Genomic DNA, 24,078 nt, shown 5'->3' with positions numbered 1-24,078 from the left:
CAGTTTGAACCAAAACTTTGATTTAAGCTCTGAAAAGGACTTTACAGCTGGAGCTCTGTGTGGGGATAGGCACTTTGCTGTAGCCTGGGATGGGGTACCTGGCAGCCCTGTGGAGGTCTGGGAATGTCTTCATGTGCCTCTGCCTCTTCTCTTACTCTTCTTATCCATCCCACCAGTGACTCCCCAGGCTTTGTGAGGCCTTTGGTTTCACCTCAGTGCTTTGGGAAGCTGGGACTGGACTCTACAGCAGGATTTTCTTAGCCAAAATGTGAAAGGCTACAAGCCAGGTCTCTTGCTGATTCAGTCATGGATTTCTCCAATGCAGGTGCAGTGGGAGACCCCAAACGCCCTAGTCACTTTTTGAAAACCTTGATCACAAGCTTGCCAATCACAAATCCCCACATGGCTTTCCCTCTGCCTCAACTCATATTATTACTTGGATCATCCCTTTTTCTCCTGTGCTTGTACCTGAGAACCTGGTCCACTGCCCAGTTTTCACATCTTTGTTCTGATTATTTTTATCCTTGAGGAACAAAGGTTTCTTCCGCAGGCCACATGGCTGCATTACTTCAAAAGGTTGGATGGGATGGGAAAAGATGCTGCTGCTTCCATTAACTTTCTCTCCCTCTTAGTTTCCACCAACTTTTCATCGTGCTGCATTGCCAAGACAGCACTGGGATTAAATAAAGCACCTTTCCCAGCTTTTTCTCTTTTTGAAATGTCTGTGGCAGTCTGCTGGCGGCTGCCTGCCTCCAAGCTGTAACTTCTAAGCTGTAGACATGCAAGTGCCGGTTCATTTTGGTTTAGATTAGATATGCCATTATCAGAGCCTCGATAAGACTGCCGAAAGCGGCAGCTTGTACAGAACACTGCCACTTGATAAATCTTTCCATTAAGGCTAAAATTCAGCGAAGGGCAGCCCTCAACCCATGTCATCTTATCACAAAGGTCCCAAAGGGAGTAAAGGCTCAGTATTGCTTATCCAGTGTCAAGACAGTTCTTTCCTTGTAGGAAGAGACCTGTCGCTGCCTTGGTTTGCTTGCTGATGATCACCTGAGGAACAGAGCTTGCAGAAGAGCTGGCCTTTGGCTTTGGGGTCTTGTCTTTCAGCAGGACCAAAGCTGCTGGCTGTGACACTCATACTGCCCTCTCTTACCTCAAACATCTTCAGTGCTGTGCTGTGACCTCTCTCTGGGCACATGGACCCCTGCTCATGCCCTCAGAGGGCAGGTAGTGCCCTTGCAGCTTGGCCTGTGGTGGGATGAGGCTGTCCTCCAACCCACCACCCACGTTATGGACTGAAAACAGTGCCCATTAGTTATGGAGCTAGTTTGTGCCAGGGCAGGGAAAGAGGAAGTTGGGAAAGAAATGGAACCATTAGCAGTTAATGTTCTTGAGTGGGGAAGATCTGGAAGAGCTAAAAGACAACCAACAAATGGTTAACCAGTGCAGATGTGTTTCGTCTCACCCCACCACACATCTGCAGTGCAGGTGTCTGCACCTGATCCAGGGGCATGAAGAGCCCCTGAGTCGGGATAAGCAAAGCTTCATCTGACCACAGGGCGACGTGCATGTTGGGATGCAAAGAGCAGCATCCTCCAAGTGTCTACAGGTTGTCAGATGATCTTCAGTCCTGGAGGGACACGTGGCTGTCACTCTGGGCCTGTGCTCACCTCTCCAGCTGGCCTGAGCTCTCCTCAATCATGCTTTATGAAGCACAGCGGCTCACTTAGTGACTGCTCACAGTGGGTTGCAGCTAATTAGTCAAGAAGAAGTTCTCAGGCCTATACAGGAATGAGGAGAAGCCTGTGCATCTGCATGACCTGCTGTTTGCACATGAGTCCTGATGTGCATCTCACCACACACGTGCACTATATGAATGTCTTGTGTCCCGAAATGGCTTTTTATAAATGTAATATCATTGTCAAAGCAATTGACATGGTGTCCTAGACCCATGACATCTAGCAGAGCCTCACACTCTGGGATGATCATCACCCTGGTAGCTTGACAGCTCCAGAGCTAATGTGCAGATGCGCTGTGCCAAAGACCACTGTTCCTGTCTCTCTCTGAGCCAAATATGTAACCACAGTTTGCATTTAATTTAAGGAAAGTCTAAACAAAATCCCCAGAGACCTTCCCTAGCAGATGGTGCTCCTTGACTAGGGAAAACAATGACACAAGAGCGATGTACCGACCAGAGGCTGAGTGCTGAGGTAAAATGCTGCAGCGAGGATGGCAGAGAGATTTCAGGAGGTCTGAGAGCACCTGAGTTTTCACCAGGTTCACAGCCAGGGAGATGCTCCATGGGAAACAACCATGGTGCCAGCAAGGCCAGAGCTGTGGACAAAGTCCAGGATTGCCACTGCACATGTCCTGCTTGGTGATGCCGCCATATTTGCTACAAATCATCACCCTGAGCACAGGTATCCCTGTTTTGCACATAATGGAGCACAGAGACTGAGTGGCTTTCCAAAGTCACCTGGAGAAGCTGATAAAGCAAACGTGCTGTAACTGCTCAGCCACCACAGCATCTTCCTTGTTGAGTCCCTAGTGGGTGGTCATAGACCCCATATTCTTTGGGACTGCAGATTTTGAGATAAAATTTGTCCCTGTGGCTTAATGTAAACTTTGACGTACTAGCACCAGATTGCACAAGCTTTTCCAGGTTACAGCATCTTCAGCGTCCCACCACGGGAGCCAGCATTGCACAATCCCATCCTCGTGGTCTCTTTCTCCTCTACCTTTATGAGTAGGTCTTGCACTTTGGTCTACAAGACCCAAACTACAACACAGGTGTCCATGACCTTGTGGAACACCTCACAGTAAGGAAAGAGCATTGCATCCAGCTATGGGGAAAGGGGCAGAGTGTTGGAAGCTTCTTGCCCTGCAAAATCACCAGAGGTGGAGGTGGAAAAGTGTGTGTGTGTGCACATTTGTAGGTGAGAAGGGGTGTTGTCCCATGTGGAAGTCCTACTTCATGTCAGCTGAGATACTGACGACTTATATCAGACTTAGAAAGAGGATAAAAGAGACACATTTGCTGTAACAAAGGGACACCTTCATTTCTGCCTAACAGCTCCTTGACAAGAGACTTGAACAAATTATTCTGGGTGTGCATTTGCCTATGCAGCTGCAGACTCTCTCTGCAAACTTTCCTGATGGCCTTCCTGCTCTGGGTCCCCAAACCTCACCAAGTCATGCATCTGCCTCTGAGAAAGGCAGAACTGAAATAACAGTTTGATTTCTGGCCAAAAATTCACAGTTTTTACCTGGAAACTCCCATTTTCTCTGTGAAAGCTCATGCTTCTGCACATGAGAAGGGAAGAGGACACACAACTTCTTCATTCACCCCCAGTGACAGCCTTGGATATTTTTTCTCAGACAACATAACATGCTTTCCACTGGAACTATTCTGTACAGAGTAGTAAATGACACTGAAAAACCCCAAACATCCTTGTCACCCACTTACTGGACCTGCCTGGAGTTGCTTGGGTCACTCATCGACCTGAAAGCTTTTGTTTGTGTATGGTTTGCAGACACTGGCCAGCTCATGGACAGAGACAGGACTGGGAGATACGGGGAGATTTTCATGCTGGTCAGGCTTATGTGATGCTTTTCTATTAAATTTGGAGCATTCTGGTCCTGGTTGCGAGTTGGGGTCTTTCCACGTGCCCCATTCTGAATCTTTCCAGGGGATCCAGAGACCCTCCAGGGAGGAGGGACCAGGCTGGAAGAATGCTGATAAAACCTCAGGATGGACCTCAGGGAGAAGATGGGATGAACGTGAACAACCTCTTTTCTCCCTCAACGAGCCCTTGCATTGGCTCAGGCCACCCCCCTTGATAGCCTGCCATCCTGCTGCAGGACACTGCCCCTGCCTCCTCTTCCCCAGCTCCAAAATGGGGCTCTTTGGAGAGGTGTTTCCTGGCTGCTGCTTGAAATCGCAGTGGGATGGCTGAGTGCACGTGGCCCAAAACACGGAGGAACCTGTGGGAGGGTGGGAAAGGCTGGGTGCAAGCAGGACAAGGCTGCCCCGAGGCTGGTGTTGTGCATCTGTTCCATGAATGTGAGGCATTGCCGCCATCTAGTGACATAGGGTCATAGAATTATAGTTTGGGTTGAAAAGGACCTTCAGAGCTCATCCAGTGCCACCCCTGCCATGAGCAGGGACATCTTCACCAGCTCAGGTTGCTCAGAGCCCCGTCCAGCCTGGCCTGGGATGTCTCCAGGGATGGTTCATCCACCACCTCTCTGGGCAACCTGGGCTGGTGTTTCACCACGCTCAGCGTCAAAAATTTCTTCTTCATGTCTAACCTGAACCCCCCCTCCCTTAGTTTAAAATGATCACCCCTTGTCCTATCACAACAGGCCCTGCTAAAAGGTCTGTCTCTGTCTTTTTTATTGGACCCTTTTAAGTATGGAAAGGCCACAATAAGGTCTCCTCAGAGCTTCTCTTCTCCAGGCTGAACAACCCCAGCTCTGGTGGCTCTGGCAGAGCCTCTGGTCCCCAGTGCTCCTGGACCTGGGGATGCTCTGCTGGGGTTATCAAAAGGGGGCCCAAACTCAACACCGTGCTTGTTCTTGAAACATACAGAGGGGCCCATTGGTGGAGAGGACAGAAAGCTGCTCAGCAAACACAAAGCTGAGAGTGTCGCAGTGATTTCCTTCAGGTGCTGCAACACTCTGGGGTGAGACCTGAAATTTTGGGGGAACTTGTGAAGGAAACAAAGTTAACAAAGCTAACAAAGATGAGGAGAAAGCTGAGGTACTTAATACCTACTTTTCCTCAGTTTTTACCAGTAAGACAGGTGGCCCTCAGGACAACTCATCTCTGGAGGTGGTTGACAGAGATAGGAAGCCAAATAGGCCCCTTGTATTCCAGGAGGAAATAGTTGGTGATTTACTGAGCCATCTGGATCCTCACAAGTCTATGGAACCAGATGAGATCCATCCTAGGGTGATGAGGGAGCTAGCAGAAGAACTTGCCAAGCCGCTCTCCATCATCTTCCAACAGTCCTGGCTCACTGGGGAGGTCCCATATGATTGGAAATTGGCCAATGTTACCGCAGTCCACAAAAAGGGCTGCAGAGCTGACCCTGGCAACTACAGGCCTGTCAGCCTGACCTCGGTGCCTGGCAGGGTTATGGGGCAGATCATCCTGAACGGAATCACACAGCACCTTCAGGATGGACAAGGGATCAGACCCAGCCAGCATGGGTTTAGGAGGGGCAGGTCCTGTCTGACCAACCTGTTCTCCTTTTATGATCAGGTGACTCACCTGGTGGATGAGGGGAAAGCCGTGGATGTGGTCTATCTGGACTTCAGCAAGGCCTTTGACACTGTCTCCCATAATATACTCTTGCAAAAGCTGGTAGCCCATGGCTTGGACAAGTGTCCTCTACGCTGGGTTAAGAACTGGCTGGAGGGCCGGGCCCAGAGAGTGCTGGTGAATGGGGCTGCATCCAGCTGGCGGCCAGTCACTAGTGGTGTTCCCCAGGGGTCAGTGTTGGGTCCAGTCCTGTTTAACATCTTTATTGACGATTTAGATGAGGGGATTGAGACCATCATCAGCAAATTTGCTGATGACACCAAGTTGGGAGGGAGTGTCGACCTGCTGGAAGGCAGGAGGGCTCTGCAGAGGGATCTGGATAGGCTGGAAAAATGGGCTGATTCCAATGGGATGAAGTTCAATAAGGCCAAGCGCCGGGTGCTGCACTTTGGTCACAACAACCCCCTGCAGCGCTCCAGGCTGGGTGCAGAGTGGCTGGAGAGCAGTCAGGCAGAAAGGGACCTGGGGGTACTAATTGACAGGAAGCTCAACATGAGCCAACAGTGTGCCCAGGTGGACAAGAAGGCCAACGGTATCCTGTCCTGTATCCAAAACAGCGTGGTCAGCAGGACAAGGGCAGTGATCCTTCCCCTGTACTCTGCATTGGTGAGGCCACACCTGGAGTATTGTGTTCAGTTCTGGGCCCCTCAGTTCAGGAAAGACATTGAAGTGCTGGAGCGGGTCCAGAGAAGAGCAACACGACTGGTGAAGGGACTTGAACATAAGACCTATGGGGAGAGTCTGAGAGAGCTGGGGTTGTTTAGTCTGGAGAAGAGGAGGCTTAGAGGTGACCTCATCACTCTCTAGAACTACCTGAAGGGAAGTTATAGCCAGGTGGGGACTGGTCTCTTCTCCCAGGCAGTCAGCAATAGGACAAGGGGGCATGGGCTTCAACTCTGCCAGGGGAAATTTAGGCTGGATATTAGAAAGAAATTCTTTACAGAGACAGTGGTCAGGCATTGGAATGGCTGCCCAGGGAGGTGCTGGACTCGCCGTCCCTGGAGGTTTTTAAACTGAGATTGGACATGGCACTTAGTGCCATGATCTAGTAAACGGACTAGAGTTGGACCAAGGGTTGGACTCGATGATCTCTGAGGTCTTTTCCAACCCAGTCGATTCTGTGATTCTGTGTGAAAAAAAAAACTGGTTTCTCACTGCTGTATGTGCTCTTCTGCTTCCTTGGTCCTCAGCACACTTTGGGATGCTTTTGGTAGGTGGAGAGGCTGAGGAAATTGTGTCTGGAGGGATGAAAGATGTTGCAGTGGGAAAAAAACCAACAAAGTTGTAGAAGTCTGACAGCTGCCTTATCTGGGGTTTGCAAATACAGCTGATTTCTGACAGGTGAGTCCAAAGGGCATGAACTGCTCAGAACAGACAAAGTCCAAAGTGGAAATGCAAATCCTGGCAGGAATACGGAGGCAAGACTGGTTTAATGAAAACCTGTTATGTTTTCCAACTCTTGATCTGTTGCTGCAGTGGGTAAGCCCTGGTGGGCTGGTGTGCAGCAGCACGGGCATGCTGTTCCCCTCCTTTCTTTTAAAAATCAAAATAACACCAAAAAAATAGTGCTCTAAACAGCAGTGCATGGAAATGACAAGGCTGGGTATGGGAAAATAAACGGCACTGTGTTCCTGATGCATGTCCCTAGTGTTTCCCCTGCGCTCTGCACTCACCTGTGGCTGCCACAGAAGCCATCCCTGCCATCACAGCATTAACCTATTAGTGAGGGCTATCACTGCTGAGAGGCCCAGGCCATAGATAAACCTGTGGCAACACCCTTGCTGCTATTTCTGTCTGTGAACACAGAGCAGCAAATGTCCTGGTATAACCCTTTTTCTTGCAGAGTTCTTGCATGCACCCAGGAGGGATGTGATGCTGAAGGGCTCATTGATCTCACTGTAAGCACTTGAACAATAAAAGATCTTTTTTAGATGAATCACTGCAGTTATCTCACAGAGCTAATGCACACATTGAAAGTATTAGATATACAGTGAGTAAATGCCCAGAGGCATGAAGTCCCATGGTGCTGGGAGTAGGTAAGGTCCCATTGGGATGTGTCAGGTGTCCCTTGTGAAGATGCTCAGATGCACATTGGTGATGGCTTTTATTACCAGTGCAATAATTTAATATCAGCTTGTGCAGCTTTTCCCAGGGATTTGATCCTTTCCTCATTCTGGCCTAAATTTGGGCCAAAGTGTGTACCTCTGCATGGGCAGAGATTGCTGCAAGGATGGAAAATCCTGAATTTAGCTCAACATGTTGTCATGGGAGAGGTTAGAGTAGAGTAGATGAATCATGTATCCCACAGCTTTCAGTATTTTATTTATTTCTATTACCTCACTACTTCTTCAGAAATGCTTCTTGAATTTTTTTATGTCAACTACCACAGGATCGCAATGGGGAAAAAACCCTTTCAGAGCTGGTAGATGAGGAAGGGACTAATAACTAACCCAGCTGGGTATTAAAGGGTCATTTACCTTCCAAAAAATACACAGGGCATTAAAACCACATGGGACTGAGAACATCATCTCTTTATACCACTTTGTCAAGGTGGGATTTGCCCTGTATGTTGGGGGTCATGATTCTATGATTCTAAGCTGAGGCGAGCGGACGATGTCCCCGAAACGGAGCTTTAGCTCCGTTTCGGGGACATCGTCCGCTCGCCTCAGCTCGCCAGGTGACACTGGAGGGTTTTGGTGACTCTAGGGATGGCCCTGCAGAAGTTTCACCATTGATTTAACCATCAGCGGTTCCTGAAGAACAAGGTCCATCCCTGCTCCCTGTTTTTCCAGCGCCTTGTAAAAGGACTTGGATGCCACTTTGGGATGGGGACGAACCCCCATTCTGGGGTCAGCACCCCTATGTGCCATGAGGAGCTGGTGGCTGCAGGTACAAGGAGGACCCTGGGGCTACAGCGGGTTTGGGTGGCTCATAGTTCATCTTTGGAACATGATGAGCAGAGATCTCCTTACAGTGGGAAGATGCAGGCTGGTTGGGTGATATAATTGATATAATTGTAGATAATTAGATCCCTAGAAGTTCCTAGAGGTGGTCAGAAAATAGAGACTATTAACACTGCTCTGGCCTACTGGATAAGCCCAGATATATTATTAAAAAGCTGCTGTTTGCTTCCTGCTCTGCTACTGCTGCCCTGTTCAACCTTGAGCAACACCATCAGGGGCAACTCTCACGCCAGAGCCTGAAGTTTAGCTTCTGTCTCCTGCTGAGGAGCTTGTAGTAACAAGCTGGAGCTTGTTACTGGAGCTTGTAGTAACAAGCTGGATATTGGGTGTAGAAGAGGTTTTTCATGTTGGTGCTGAGGGCAAGGTCTGGACCACTCTCCGTGGAGATTTTTGTCATGGCTCCGGTTACTCTCCAGAGTAAAAGAAGCAACACATGGTGGGTTGGACTCTGATGCCTTGGCGGGCGATGTGTCCCCTACTGCAGACGTGGGCTTCCTTGCTCATGGCTGGCTGTTATCAGCCATCCTTTGTACCTCTGCCCCTTGCCCTCCCGGGTTGAAGTCCCTGCACATGCTCCAGGAGCACACGCTGTGCTGCACCCCAGCTCCGTGCAGCCACCGGTCCTGAGCTGACCTCGCCATTCGAAAACCACTATTTATTAAACTAAAAAGTAAGGAAAGGGATGCACAGCCCTCCCCTACAAAGATGAGCTGAGGCTTTTTGCACAGCCCCGCACAAGTCCCCTCTCTCTCCCGTGCCTCAGTTTCCCCGTCAGTGGGGTGGAGCTGTCATGACATCCCAGCCTCGCAGGCTGCAGTGGCTTTGCACAGCTGAATTACAGACTGATTTTGTTTGAAAGGGACTTTTGGAGATTTCTGACCCAAACCCTGCTTTAAGCAAGTTCAATCTCAACTTTAAAGCCAACTTCATACTTAAACCAGGTGGCTCAGTTGAGTTTGCAGTTTTTCTGTGGTTATACTGGAGACAACAAGCTTTCTATGCCCCATGCTTGATCAACCTCGTGGAAAAAAACTATCATCTCCTAATATTTAACCAGATTTCTCCACAGCCCGTGCCTGCTGCCCCTTGCCCCCGTGCTCAGCACCACCAGCAGCGTCTCAGCTCCCTCTTCCCCACATATTCCCAATTCCCAAGCTGGGTGCAGGGCAGCCGGTAGCACCGCAGCGAGGGGAACATCAGCGGCGTGCAACGGGGACAAGTTTTCCACGAGCACAAGCGCAAAGGGCGGCCGGGTTGCAAGCGGCGGTGGCGAGTTGCTCAGCTGCTTTGTTGCCTCCGCGTGGGGCCAAGCGTCCTGTGGCCATTCAGAGGGGCTGCGCAATTAACTCCAGCGCCCGAGGTGAGAACGGCTGTGGGGGTTCACGGGATCGGGGCGGGGGGGGGGACCTCTCCCAGCAACGCTGGTGGCTGCTCGGTGGGATTTGCATGAATCCGGGGTAATTAGCTCAATCTTTCCTACACTGAGTTAAATCCTGTCCTTAGTTTAACCCCTTTGGACAGAATCAGCCTGCTCTAAACACGTACTTATTTCCTTTTATTTATTTATTAATTCTATTTTTAATACTCCAGCTTTCGCAAACGGCCTGTAGGGGACATGACGTGCCTCTGCAGCGACTCCTGCGCCGGCAGGGCTTTAGCTCCGGCCGGGAAGTGTCTCCGGGGCAGGGTGGGAAGGACGTGGGGAAAGAGGGGCCGGGAGTCTCCAGCCACCTCGGGAAGAATCCCAGGTGGCGTTTCCACCCTGTGCACAATTCTGTGCACCCTTCCCCAGCCCCGGCTGCTCCTACTCCCCGTGGCGTTCTTTTGGGAGGGAGTGGTTTCCACCCTGAGGAGCTCTGCCTATCCACATGGGAAGTCTTGGGGGGAGTCAGCCTGGGATGTGGGGATGTCCCCAGTGAGGGGATGCTCCGGGGTCCCAGCAGTGACTGTGGTGCCTCCACAGCACCCATGGAGTACATCAGCACGCGGGGAGGTGTGGGGGCTGTTGACTTCGAGGGAGCCCTCTTCTCCGGCTACGCGCCCGATGGGGGTCTCTTCATGCCCCGGTGCATCCCCACGCTGGACCGGGACACACTGCAGAGATGGAGCCGCCTCTCCTACCGGGAGCTGGTGAAGGAGCTCTGCTCCCTCTTCATCACGGCCGAGCTGATCCCGCGGGACACGCTCAACGGTGAGCCCCAGCCACGCAGGGAGCTGCTCGCGGTGATGTGTGCGAGGATTTTGGGGTGTTCAGATGCACCTGCCTGCCTTCACCACTTCACAGCCCCCAGAGTATGGAGCGCTGCACCTCGCATGCTCCTTTCTCTATTCTCTTCTTCTCTCTCACCTTGCTGGGGCTTGTTACCTTCTGGAAAAGGTGTCCCCTGTGCAATAGGGATGGCTGATGCTGTGGTCCTGCTCACTGCTGGGGGACACTGCTGCTCTGATGGGCTCCAGACCTGTCCTGATGCCACAGCTCTCTGCTGCTCCACACTCTCATTGAGATTAAATCTTTAATGTTTTTTACGTTTAACAGATGTCACTTCCACCAGAGGGCAGCTGCAACCTCTGTCTAAACAGCACGCATTCAAAACATTCCAGTTTCCTGTATTTTACATTGTAACACAGTCTGCTCTGATTGTGTCAGGTGTCCCCTGGGGTCTCTTGCCATAGAGCTATTGAAGATAATAAATCTGAGATGTTTTACTCCTAATAACTAAGAATAACTTGTTGGATATCTGTCACCTCTCCAGCAACTTAGTCTTTGGTTTTGCAGAGAGATTCCCAGGAGCATGAAGAGCACAGATGCAGCAATCATAGAATAGTTTGGGTTGGAAGGGACCTTCAAAGACCATCTAGTCCAACCCCCCTGCCATGAGCAGGGACATGTTCAGCTAGAACAGGTTGCTCAGAAAAAGAATGCTCCTCTACCTAACAGCCTCTTTAACGATTTTCTCTCTAGACCTGATCGACAGGGCCTTCAGCAGGTTCAGGCACAAGGATGTTGTCCATCTGTCCAGGCTGAAGGACGGGCTGAATGTGTTGGAGCTCTGGCATGGGGTTACTTACGCATTTAAGGATCTGTCCTTGTCCTGTACGGGGCAGTTTTTACAGTACTTCTTGGAGAAAAAGCAGAAGCATGTCACTATTCTGGTGGGTGAGTATGCCTCTTTGTAGATGATGGAACTTCTGGGCAGGTCTTTACCTTGAGAGCCATTATTCCACTGCCCTCCTTATGCCAAAGGGTGGTATTGCCTCGTGGGTATTGGGTGAGTGGTCTCTGGGCAATGCCAAGGTGGCAGATCTAGCCAAAAACATCTCACGGAGCTTCTCTGCAGTGATACGGGTTTGACTGATGAATCAGTTTTTTGCTTTTCTTGGCTCCTCCTCACTTTGAAACAGGGACTTCAGGGGACACGGGGAGCTCGGCCATCGAGAGCGTGAGAGGGCAGAAGAACATGGACATCTTCATTCTGCTGCCCAAGGGCCTCTGCACTCAGATACAGGAACTTCAGATGACCACTGTCATTGAAAACAACGTCCACGTCTTTGCTGGTTGGCATTGCCATTGCACTGTCCACTTCATGGCCCTGCTGTGACCGAACTGTGACCCTAAAAGTCTCAGGGGGTTGCTGCTTTAGCAGCTGCAGCCAGCTGGGCCATTGCTATCATGGCCACCGTGCCCAGATATCTGGCTAACAGGAGCCTATATCAGATGTCCCCACTTGGATGAAAAGTGGTTCAAGGCATCCTGTTCTCCTGACCACAGATCAGAGCTGTCTCCATGCAGGTGCTTGATGTTTAGTTGCACCAAATTCAGCACCATTTCTTGGCACTAAAAGGATGGAGAGTCACCCCTTCCCTCTGTCCCCTCAACTTCATGGGTGGTCCATCCCCTCCCATCTCGCCAACCTCATGGTGGGGATCACCATGGGGTGCTTGAGCTGTGCCATGGACTCCTCTGCTCAAACAGGTCTCACCTTGGCCTATCCTGGCAAATATATATTCTTGGCATAAGCAAGATCCCAGAGTGCAACTTCTATAGAAACCACCCGGCATCCACGTGGTGCTACTCAGCCCCTGGCTCCTGTAGCTCAGGACACCCCAGAAAACCCCATGGCTTGAAACTGGCCCTATTTTTGAGCAGAAATACTTTATGTCTGATGCGCTGATGTTGGCAGATCTAATCTTTCCTTTCTCCTTTTGCCAGCTCCTGGGAACAGCGATGAAATTGATGAGCCGATCAAGGAACTGTTTGCTGATGTCGATTTTGTCAGAAAATACGATCTGATGAGCCTGAATTCGGTCAATTGGTCTAGGATTATGGTCCAGATCGCTCACCACTTCTACGCCTACTTTCAGTGTGCCCCGTCCCTCGATACCACCCCTCTGCCAGTGGTGGAAATTGTTGTGCCAACAGGAGCAGGAGGAAATATCACAGGTGAAGGGAAAAAAGATAGGTTAGATAGGGAAGAGAGCACTGTGACCTATGGACTGAAAGCACTTTGCAGATGCTGGGTATTGTTATTTATTAAAACACCCACTGTCTGGTAGGATTTCTTCAGAACCACTTATATTTTATTACTCATGCATGGTTATTACTAATTTAGGTGTCACTGATGCAAGGTGCAGAAAATCCCAAACCACCTTCTGATGATGACTGTAGCTATCTTGAGGATGGTCACTTTAGAGGAGGACAGAATGTGTTTGATCCAGGAAAGAGGGAAAATACTGTGGCTCTTATTTCCTAAGTGAGACATTAACAGAGGTGTGGAGTCCTTCCTGGTCCTACTCTGGTTTGCGTGGTAGTGTGCAGCCAAGAGAACCACTTTTAATTGCATAGTCTGGCCTTCTAAATGTGAGTCCTTGATTGCCTCCATCCAAAACAGGCGTACAACTGTCTCATGAAAGCGATAAAGGATTCCATGCACCCAACTACATTCACTGTATTTCCAGGCTGCCCATCTGAGGCAGCATTAATAAGCTGCAAGAGCCCAAAAGCTTCATCTCCTGTGCATGAACGGCAGCTGCCTGACCTCTTGGTCCCCTCTTGGTCCCCATCTTCAAATGTGGAGATGCCCAAGGGTCGGCGTTCGATGGCAGGTGGAGCATTGCATCCCTAGTGCTCTACCAAAACATTAAAGACATATATCTTAGCATCTACTGGGGACTGCCATTTGTGTCTGCTTCTGAGCTATGTGCTCAATCAACTTGTACAGTGACTTCTTTACTAAATCTCCTTTGAATGTTTCTACATCAAGCACACACATATTTTTTCACTTTTTTCCTAGCTGGCTGTATTGCCCAGAAAATGGGTCTCCCAATTCGGCTTGTTGCCGTTGTTAACAGCAATGACATAATTCACAGAATTGTTCAACATGGAGATCTCTCAGTGTCAGAAAGTGTGAAGGCTACATTAGCATCAGCCATGGACATTCAGGTATGTAATGAATTGATCAAAATGCAAGAATACCAAATGTTATATATTTTTGTAACTTTTTTTCCTCGTACTCTGTTTTACGTGGTTTATGAGAGCAGAATTCTGCCGCTGGCAATGCCTTTCAGCGATGCATTAAAAGGTGTGACTCATATTCAGCATTTATGCTGCAGACTGCTGAGCTGGGATAGATCAAACACCTTCTTCCTCACTTTTCAGGGCTTGACTTAGTAATCTTCATTGTTAAATGCTGGGTTTCTGGGATTTCATTATGTGCAAAGTTAGCAAGAGAGGGATGTTTTTTCTGAAAATGTGAGACTTAGGAAATTATAAAGCCCATCACATCTCAAGGGCTTTTTTGGTGCTCCTGAAAGGCTCCACCAGGAGCAGGAGAAGAGACCAAGAAGAACTAAGGGAAGCCCAGAAGAAATGCCTCATCTATGGCCATCTGCAGTTTGCTCAGAGCAAAACAAGTCTCAGCAGGCAGACAGTGGCCTCAGAAATGAAAAGTCATGAAGGTGCAGAAACCAAACACCTGGAAGCAAATACCTCCCATTTCATACCTACCCTGTGATCCACAGGAACTGAATCTACTTCCAAACAAATGACCAAAATGTGAAACAGTTGGGGTTGTATCACTGTGGCCTTAAGCTACCTGGATTTCCCAAAAGCTGTTCAAACACAGTGGGAGGATCTGGGAGCCTGGAGAAACTGCCATGCTTTGCAGAAGTCCTTATGCCCCTGTCACCAGGCTGCTGTGGTCTGCAGCTTGACTTTCCTCCTGTGATGGGAATTTATGGGGCTCCTCAGAGCTCAAAGAGTAGTTGGGCTCCTGTGTCCCTTCAGTAGCACTGGTCTGTTGAGACATCTAAGCTTGTGCCAGACTTTGTGGTCATGAGGGAAGGCAGCTGGGTGAGGTGATGTCCAAAGATTTCCAAGGAGCTGGATGGGTGTATCCTTCTCCATGGCTGTGTGGGACATCATCATTCAGCTCACATCTGAAGCATCCATGCAAATATTTCCACAGCTCAACAGATCATTCATGCTGGAGGCGACTTCAGGAGGTCTCCAATTGGGACCTGCTCAAAGCAAGGTCAGCCCAGATTCCTCAGGGCTTGTCCTGTCAGGTGTTGGAAATCTTAAAGAATGGAGAGTGCACAACCTCTTCAGGTTGCCTCTACTGCAGTCAGGCCAAAGCAGAGAAAAATTTCCAGTTAGACACTAACTGAGGACTTGAAGCAGAAAGTCTAGTGTGAATGAGCCTTGCAATTTCAGGAGAAATTCCATGAGAATCACAGCAGACACTGTGTCCTTGTGGTACCTGAAACCAACCAGGAGCTGTTCTCTGGCCCTAAGGTCAGGAAGCACCATGTAACTTACGTTCATGTGCCAAAACTTTCCTTGGGAACAGTCTCCAGCATGATCTGCCCTCCGAGTTGGGCCCCAGTGTTCTTCTGGACAACTCTAATGGCACTGGGCAAAATCAGCAGCAAGACCAGTACACACACCAGTGTCCTGGCCCAGTTCAACTTACTGGTGTCAATGTAGTAATCTATAGTGGAAATGGTAAGGCTGGTACAAATGGATGGTGAAGGCTAAGGTCTAGATGTGGAAACAGTAGAAGGAAGGACAGGAGAAGGGATGTCAGCAGGATGGTACTGGAGGCACCTCTGGTAGCAGGTCACTGAAGTCCAGACATGATGACGTGTAGCTTCTCAGGACAGCCAGGTCGGGAAGCAGAGGACAGCCTAAACCAGGGGACAGCCTAAAGCAAAGGGCAAGCTATGCCCAGACTAGACTGAAGATTACAGGCTGGAGGCCCTTGGAAATGATGGTGGGAAGATGAAGAATAGGACTGGGGTCATAAGCCACCCAAATAAGGACACTAAAATCTGAGTAACTCCTGATAAATCTCTGAGGTGGGACAGGATGGAGAAACAAAAGGTCATGGATACTGTCAGCTGCTAGAAGGTACAAAGAGCTTATCCAAAACCAGCACTGGAACCCAGGAGATGCGATGAGGACTCAGTAGTCAGTGCCACTTCTCCTGTCTGTCCCTACAAGGTGTCTTGGCCAAACCACCTGGATGAATGCTTCTTGGCACTTGTGAGCGTGCAGAAATGAGGCAGCGAGCACTGAAATCAGTTTGGGACCCTCCTGCATGGTCTTGCACGGAGTTGTAGTGTTGCAACACCGATTGCTACATGGCCGTACAGGCCAGTCAGGCCCTATATGTACATTATATGTTCATAAATCTTATCGGTTAGACCCGCAGGGAGCTGGGTGTCTCATTAAGTCACGCGGAAGCTGGGTGACTCACAGCAGCATCTGCAACACTGAGTAAACAGCTGGATATTTCTGGTTCTCAAATACATAGTGTGTTATTAGCCCGGGTTCCTCAAGGTGATTGTACAGATGTGGTCATGCCATTGATTTATCAGTTGTCCTTTCATTAAGTTTTTTTTAATCTGATGGTCACTGCCAGACTGCTCTGACAGGTCAGAGGTCTGAAGGTTGCTGGGTTCCCAAAGGCTTGTCTTAGGATGTAGGTGTGCAAGGAGAAGACACAAAGCCCACCTCAGACTCCATCAAAAAAAAAAGGGTGGCAATAGGACCTCAACCCTAATTAGACATCAGAGAATCCACACAGGTGCTATTCCTCTGAGATATACACTTGAATTTCCACTACTTACCTGTTGCGTTGTTATCCCAGGAGCCTTACAACATAGAGAGGATCTTCTGGCTGCTCTCAGGCTCCGACAGCCACCTGACGAAAATGTTGATGGAGCAATTCAGCGTGTCGAAAAGCCTGAAACTGCCAGAGGATTTGCACAGGAAGGTCAGTTCCTCACGCGTGTGGCACCATGTGTGTGTGGGTGTGTGAGTGTGCAAGGAGATTTACCACTACCAGTTGTTTTCAACTCATATTCAGAATAAAATATCATAGTGGAGACTTTCCAACCAAAAACTTTAGCATGAGGCCAGAGAAGCTATATAGCAACATATGTGCATAGAGATGTTAAAAGGCCGTTTTAAATCATGTTTTTTGAAAGAAAGCTCTTTCTTCTTTGCAAAAATATTTTTTTAAATGCCTACAATTATTTGAGTAGGATATGAAACCTCTCCTTCCTTGACCACTCCAGCTCTGGCATTGGCCATGCACCAGGGCATCACATTGTGTGTGCTGGCTTGAACCTGATGGGGCGCTTTGGAGTGGGTCTGCTGGGTTTGTTGCTGTAATTCAGCCTCTGTATTTCGATAAATGCAACACAAAGCAGACAAACACAAACACAAAGCAGAAAGAAATACAAGAGGAAACCGAACATTTGAATTGTGAGGCTCTTTGGGCCAGATGCAAAGTCCTGACTCTTCCCACTCAAGGTGTGCTGTCCCCTACTGTGCATCCTTTGCCTGTCATACACTCCTGCTTGCACAGGGGCAAAATAAGTACTTAAAAATACATTATTCAAAGAAAGAAGAAGTATTACACTGAGGTGCATTTTACAAGCCCTCAGAAACTCCCTTGAAGCATGCAAATAGCAGCGTGGAGCTGAGCAGCTGAGTTTCGGCTCCTCTCCACCCACACTCCCAGCACCTGGGGATGGAAACCCCTCACTCCTGCCCTGACCCCGTGGCAGTTTCCATCAGTGCCTCATCCCCTGGCTGCATCACTAACCCCTTCTCCTTCAGTCCCTGGCAAGTCTCATCCCCCAGCCTCCCTATTTCAAACTGCTTTGCTGGGTGCCCCTGCTGGGAATGCCTGGGGTGGTCATGTCCTGAGCAAACCTCCCCTTTTCCCCCGCGACTGCAGCTCTCCAAGACCCTGCAGTCGTGCTCAGCTTCTGACGAGGACATTGTGCGGGCCATGCAGCGCTGCTGGGAGAACAACCGCTACCTGCTGTGTCCCCACTCTGCCGTGGCTGCTCACTATCACTACTCACAGCTGGACAGGTAAGGACAGACATGGTCCAGGAGCGTTGGGGTGCGGAGCATCACTTCTCCTTTTGCTCCTGCCGCACCTCCAGGTTGAGTTTTGCTTCCATCAAAAGTTTTCTTGCTTTTCTTTTCCTTTCCAGCACGCCCCGGTGTTGCTTAGCTTCAGCCTCTGCAGCCAAATTTCAGGATGCCGTGCTCCGAGCTGGGCTGGCTGTCCAGCTTCCCCCTGATATCACCACCTTAACGTCTATGGAGACCAGGTCCATCCCCTTGGAGCCGGGGCAGGACTGGGCACAGGTGCTCCGGGAGCGGATCAAAGCCGTGGCACAGCGGTGGGAGACACGGGGGGGTCAGTCAGCGCCCCAACGACAAGGGGAGGTCACCAGGCAGGGAGTCACCCGGACCTGAGCTATCAGGGTACAGCTGGTCAGTGCCTCCCAGGGCTCATTTTCCATTCCCAGGAGAGCCCTGTGTTACACTGGGAGAGGAGCCTACAGTCTCCATGCAATGAATTATTAGCAAGAACACACTTCACCATTGAATTACGTAGAATATTTCATAATGTTTCCAGTGAAGAGCTCTGCAATTGTATCCTCTTTTCCTTACATATTCATAAAAACTGATTGAAACTTTGAATAAAGCTGCCCGTTTCATCATTACATGCTGTTACGGAAAGTTCTCCTAGCATTACCCAGTTACCATCTTCCTGAGCATTTTCTGGTGATTCTGGCTCCGTGCTGGGATGCTCAGCAGCACCTAACATGCTAAACAGGAAAATTATGCAGAGCTGGAGGGGATCCGCTTTCCCCGTCCCTATAAATTAAGCAGTGCCAGAGGTCATTCCTGGGCATTGAAAGTTGTTCAGCAATAGTGTTAAAAAGCAGTAGTTTTCCATGGATGTGTTTATTTTAAGGAGTTGCTTTCCAGTGCTGTATTTCACAGCTTTTGGTCCTCGTCCTGCTGCAGACTCTTCCACTGAAACAAATAGGAAATGGGAAATTCCCCTTCAGCCCGAAACTTCAGGTCTTTCAATACCACGTTCTCACCATACACATATAAATATATAAATACCTCATGTGGGAGCTGCCTCCACAAGTCATGCATCTGGCAGGGATCTCTTGTGCCTAAAAAGAGGGCGAAAAAAATAGGAATAATTACACCAGGGGGGAAAAAATCCCCCTTTGCCATTAAAAAAAAAAAATTCCCCCTTTGACATCAAAAGAAGTCCCGTAATGGGAGGATTAATTTGAATGTTTAGTGGCATTTAGCGGGGTAAAGTAAATTCTGTGAAGTGCATCAGCATGGGATGTTGCAGAATGTGCGGGAAGAGTGGGAAGCTTTGCCTGGGCTGTGAGCCGCCTTGCTGGCACCTGGGCAACCTTTTCCTTGGATCCCCCTCGCACCGCCTCCTTCCATCCCACCGAAACTCTGCAGGAGAAAAGAGACCCATATTTCCACCGAGACAGGGGCTGAGGCTGGCCCATCCCAATTCACAGGCGTAAGGGAAGCAGCTTAGTTGAAAATAAAGCAAAAAACCCACAGTGCTTGGATGCTGAATATTTTTAATGCTGACAGCTCTACTAGTTGCATGGATGGAGCAGTTGAGAGAAAAATGGTGGTGAGGTCTGGGGAAGATCTGTGTTTTGCGAGGCTACCATTCATCCCTTTTTACAAGCCAAACCAACCAGAAAATATGTCTTATTTAAGGAACAATGCCGTCTTATCCTCAGGAATAACTTTCCCCTAAAGGATGGCTTTGTGCTGGGGGCTGATGCAGCGAGTCACTGGTGGTGTCAATGAGAAACTCCCTGATCCCATTTGATCCCCATGATCTGCTGCCCCTTTCATTGATGTACACGTTGTATTCGTTGGACTCCACCACCTTAATAACAAACTGCCTCCCCAAATCTTGCGGTTCTCAGCCAGGGACGGCTGCCCGGTTGTAATTTAGCTCTTAATCATAGCTTAAGACACCCTGCAAGGGAGAGAGGCCTGAAATTGCACCCAGCTCCACATCCAAGTGAGAGGTTGCAAATCCAGCTTGTTGGTGGGGACCGGAGCAGGAGGGGGAGGCGAGAGGGTTAGGGGCTGGACATGGACCCTGTTCGGGGAGCACGGGGATGGACTGGGTGAGGGGTGCCGGGCTTGTGGCCTGCCAAATCATAGAATCATTGAATAGTTTGGGTTGGAAGGGACCTTCAAAGGTCATCCAATGCCACCCCTGCCACGAGCAGGGACATCTTCATCCAGATCAGGTTGCTCAGAGCCCCGTCCAGTCTGGCCTGGGATGTCTCCAGGGATGGGGCATCTATCACCTCTCTGGGCAACCTGGGACAGGGTCTCAACACCCTCAGTGTAAAGAAATTCTTCCTCATGTCCATCCTGAATTTCTCCTCTTTTAGTTTAAAACCATCACCCCATGTCCTATCGCAACAGGCTCTGCTAAAAAGTCCATCCCCATCCTTCTTATTGGCCCCTTTTAATTACAAAAAGGCCACAATTAGGTCTCCCCAGAGCTTCTCTTCTCCAGGTTCAACAACACCAACTCTCTTAGCCTGTGTGTTTTGCAAGCAGCAAATTTGGCAATTACAACCCCATGTTCTGGGGGTATATTCCATCCAGCAAGCAGCCGGATGGAAAAGGATCCAGCCTCACTGAGGGAAGGCGTCAGACAATGCCCATGTGGAGTGAAAAGGGGTTTCATTCTCAGCCGTCCCTGAGGGTACCCCTGTGGGGTGAGGGTGCTGCTTCTCCCCCAGTCAAAACCAGATTTTTTGGGGGCAGGACAATACAAAACTTCTCTCTGAGATTTCCAGGGCAGAAGCGTAGCAGGAAACGCCTGTTTCACACCCGGAGCAGAGTCGGAAGGAGCACGAGCCGGCTCAGCTTGCAGGGCGGTTATGCTTCTGCAGAGGGCAATGCATGGTTGCCCGTGGCAGCCTGAGTGGAGATGTGGGGATGGATCTGGGTAAGAACAACCCCAGCTTCCATTATAAATTGGGGAATGACCTATTAGAGAGCAGCGTAGGGGAAAGGGACCTGGGGGGTCCTGGTGGACAGCAGGATGATCATGAACCAGCACTGTGCCCTTGTGGCCAGGAAGGCCAATGGTACCTGGGGTGGATTAGAAGAGGGGTGGTCAGTAGGTCAGAGAGGTTCTCCTGCCCCTCTGCTCTGCCCTGGGGAGACCACACCTGGAATATTGTGTCCAGTTCTGGGCCCCTCAGTTCCAGAAAGACAGGGAACTGCTGGAGAGTGTCCAGTGCAGGGCAACAAAGATGCTGAAGGGAGTGGAGCATCTCCCGTGTGAGGAAAGGCTGAGGGAGCTGGGGCTCTTGAGCTTGGAGAAGAGGAGACTGAGGGGTGACCTTATTAATGTTTACAAATATATAAAGGGTGAGTGTCAGGAGGATGGAGCCAGGCTCTTCTTGGTGACAACCAGTGACAGGACAAGGGATAATGGGTTCAAATTGGAACACAAGAGGTTCCACTTAAATTTGAGAAGAAACTTCTCCTCAGTAAGGGTAACAGACACTGGAACAGGCTGCCCAGGGAGGTTGTGGAGTCTCCTACTCTGGAGGCATTCAAACCCACCTGGACACCTTCCTGTGTAACCTCATCTGAGTGTTCCTGCTCCAGCAGGGGGATTGGACTGGATGATCTCTTGAGGTCCCTTCCAATCCCTAACATTCTGGGATTCTGTGATTCTATGTGACCTGTCCTCATGAAATTGCCGTGTCCCACCGCCTTACTCAGGAACCATGGCATCCCCGGCAGCTCCCACAGCAGGAGCTCCCACTTCTACTCCAAAATGTGTGGTCAGGGCTCTGCTTGCTCCTCTTCAGGTTTCTGACTGAGAGGGAAGGTCAGCTTTGTTTGATGGAAAGATGGAAAACAAGGAGGAATGTCATGCAGAAAGGCGGTACCTCCTTGCTCAACATTTCAATAGGCTCTGCAAGCTTTGACAGCTTGACATGTTCCCATGTTAGCAATAGTTTACTTCTGCACCTTTCAGAGCTGTTCAAGTCAGATTTGTGGAATAATTAATCTCATACATCAACTGCTCACACTTTTGCCCAGCAAAAATTCCAGTTTCAGGCTCCTCACCCTGAGCAAATCTGACCCATACATCCTAGAAGACAGCGTTGCCCACTGGCCAGTGGCCATCGTCTGCAGGGACCCCATGTCTTGCCAGAGACGTTTCTTTATAGGTTGGGACTCCCTTCACACTAAGGGACAAGGCTGGGATGTGGTCCTATCCCCTAAGTACCTCAAGTAGGAAGCATTGTATTGGGATGGAGATGCAAGGTATTGGGATGGAGATGCAAGGTATGGGGATGGAAATGCAATGTATTGGGATAGACGAATAGGGTTCCCCATGGTTCAGCTGGAGGTTTCCACCCAAGAGCTTAGACATACCAAAGCATCTTGCTGTCCTGTAGCCATTTGTTGGTTTGTCCAGCAAGGGATTAGGGTGTTTGTCCCAGCATGGGTTGGGATCTGTCTGGCTACACATGGGGTCTACCCTTTAAACCATCTGTCTCAGCTAGCGGTCGTCACCTGGTGTTGCTCCCCATGGAGACATCAGCAGCAAAGCCACACTGTGGTTCATCACTCCAGCCACTAACAGTGCCGTTGAAGAGTGCTATTAATTAAGGGGGGACACAGTATGACTGTCTGCCTGCAGTGTTGATTGAGCTAAAATTGGGGGGATAATACAAATCCCCAGTGAGCTGTGGATGAGGATGCTGCTTTCCATGAGCAGAGCAGTCCAGCCTTCTCCTGTGCTATGTCGTGGTGTCCATCCCCATCTTCCAACTTGTGGCCACCCCATCCCTCCCACCCAAGGAACTGATTTTGGGGCATTTCCTCCACTGAGCAGGGTGTCACGTCCTGCTCCAATGTCACCTTTATGGCTTGGGAGGAGGAGTTTGCAGTAAATTCTAAGCCAATTCTTTAAAATAGTGTTCTGAATGTTTGGGAGTTGAATTATTATTTATAATGCCCTGAGGGCACTGTGTAATTTATGGACAGGTATGAAGACAAGTAGGCGCTCAGACAGGGGGATGAGCCCAGTGTAAATGCCAAGATAGAAAGATAGATAGATGGATAGAGGAAGATAAGCTTCTTGGCCAAGAGAGCTGGAGATTGAAAAGCCTGTTCTCATAGATCTCTGCTGTCCTAGGGTAATACCTACTATCCCAGTACTCCCACTCCATAGAAAGACATCTCAAATCTGGTGCAAATGGTTTGTTTACTCTTTTTTAAAATTAATTTATCCCAAGTGCTAGGGAAAAAAAAAAGGAGTTGCTTTGTTGTTGCAATTTGCTGCTAGGCATTCCTATGTGTGCTAATGATAAGTATTAATTAAATAGCTTGCTGTTGTCTTTTAAATGCAGTTCTTTCAGGCTGTAATTAAAGACAGACACCCAGCCCTTTCTGTCTGCATAGAAAGAGGCAGGCAGGCCTCTGGAGCTCTGCACTTCTTTCCTTGTAACAGAAGTGGAAAATGAGGCAAAACCAGTTTCCATTGAAAACTCACCACTCTGTGCATGTCCTTCACGGGGAAAGCAACCAGCTCAAGGAAATTAAAGGAATACGTCTTCCAAGATCTCAGCCCTGCAATCAAAGTAAGTTGATATGCCCTTAAGATTTTGCAGCTTCATACATTTTAAAGGCAGAGGAGATCACTTTGTTGGATCTCCGATGCAACACAGGCTGTTGAACATCATTCTGCCACGTTCATCAAGCCCAGAAAAAACTTGTTGGCTTATGAACATCTCAATCTGAAGATCTGGAGATAAGAGGCCATCCCTCCCACTTGCTTTTTGGTTTCCTCATTATTTTTTTTCACCCTTGCTGTGAAAAAAAACAGGCACTGCTGTAAATCCCTGTCCCTGTGCTGCTCCCGTGGGCAAAATTAATCTCCCAACCCAGGGTGGGCTTCCCGAGGAAACCTCAGCCTCCACCAGCCCTGCTGCCCTCTCGCCTCCCTGGCTTCAAATAGAAACTCAGCACTAGAGCCCTCTAGAAATGGAAATAAAAAAGTCAGATGCTCACGTGGTGGAAGGCAACCCCCAAGTAAAATTTGCCATATGCCTGCGATGCTGAATGGCAGCTGCTTCCAACATTATTACTGCCCTCAAAGGCAACTGGGCTTCACTTATCCAAAATGCTGCTGTTAATCAATAAATACATGGAGTGACATTGGCCATCGGCTGTATCACTTATGAGAGCAGTGGGGGAAGATGCAGCTCACCCGGAGGATGCCCTGGTTGGTGCTGGGCTATGAAAGACAAATTTCTGTCCTATAGCCACAGCATGGAGCAGGGGAGGGAGAAGAGGAGGTGCAGGGGGAACAGAACCAGCTGCTGCTGGTCACCCCAAATCAGCAACAGCATCAAAGAGCTTCA

At 49.4% G+C, this 24,078-nt stretch overlaps 1 protein-coding gene and 1 long non-coding RNA gene across 3 annotated transcripts; one reads left to right on the top strand and one right to left on the bottom strand.

The window, feature by feature from the left end:
- Positions 1-9,070: 9,070 nt before the first annotated feature.
- Positions 9,071-18,305, top strand: THNSL2 (threonine synthase like 2). Of its 2 annotated transcripts, XM_005509959.4 has the most exons (9): positions 9,071-9,652; positions 10,256-10,483; positions 11,255-11,449; positions 11,695-11,847; positions 12,503-12,733; positions 13,584-13,732; positions 16,443-16,568; positions 17,541-17,680; positions 17,806-18,305. In XM_005509959.4, exons 2-9 carry the CDS (start codon positions 10,261-10,263, stop codon positions 18,071-18,073), a joined length of 1,485 nt encoding a protein of 494 aa, XP_005510016.2. In that variant the 5' UTR covers positions 9,071-9,652; positions 10,256-10,260; the 3' UTR covers positions 18,074-18,305. The 2 variants fall into 2 exon arrangements, with proteins under 2 accessions (XP_005510016.2, XP_064916329.1); XM_065060257.1 differs by lacking the exon at positions 9,071-9,652 and having other exon boundaries at positions 9,954-10,483.
- A 144-nt stretch (positions 18,306-18,449) lies between these two features.
- On the bottom strand, positions 18,450-23,507 carry LOC135579313 (uncharacterized). Its single transcript, XR_010472032.1, has 3 exons — positions 23,208-23,507; positions 18,737-18,789; positions 18,450-18,640 (listed from the first exon to the last, which is right to left on the bottom strand). It is a non-coding gene; the product is annotated as an uncharacterized LOC135579313 (long non-coding RNA).
- Between the last annotated feature and the right edge of the window lie 571 nt (positions 23,508-24,078).

The sequence above is a fragment of the Columba livia genome, chromosome 4 (assembly GCF_036013475.1).
Source record: "Columba livia isolate bColLiv1 breed racing homer chromosome 4, bColLiv1.pat.W.v2, whole genome shotgun sequence".
Taxonomy (NCBI): Eukaryota; Metazoa; Chordata; class Aves; order Columbiformes; family Columbidae; genus Columba; species Columba livia.
Note: the sequence above shows the minus strand (reverse complement) of the source record. Positions and strands in the feature narration are given on the sequence as shown.

Bases quoted from the DNA above. Each gene is read 5' to 3' on its own strand.
- THNSL2 (XM_065060257.1), top strand. From the start codon at position 10,216: ATGCTCCGGGGTCCCAGCAGTGACTGTGGTGCCTCCACAGCACCCATG. The intron at 10,484-11,254 runs GTGAGCCCCAGC...TTTTCTCTCTAG, and splicing joins CCCGCGGGACACGCTCAACG to ACCTGATCGACAGGGCCTTC. The intron at 16,569-17,540 runs GTCAGTTCCTCA...CCGCGACTGCAG, and splicing joins CAGAGGATTTGCACAGGAAG to CTCTCCAAGACCCTGCAGTC.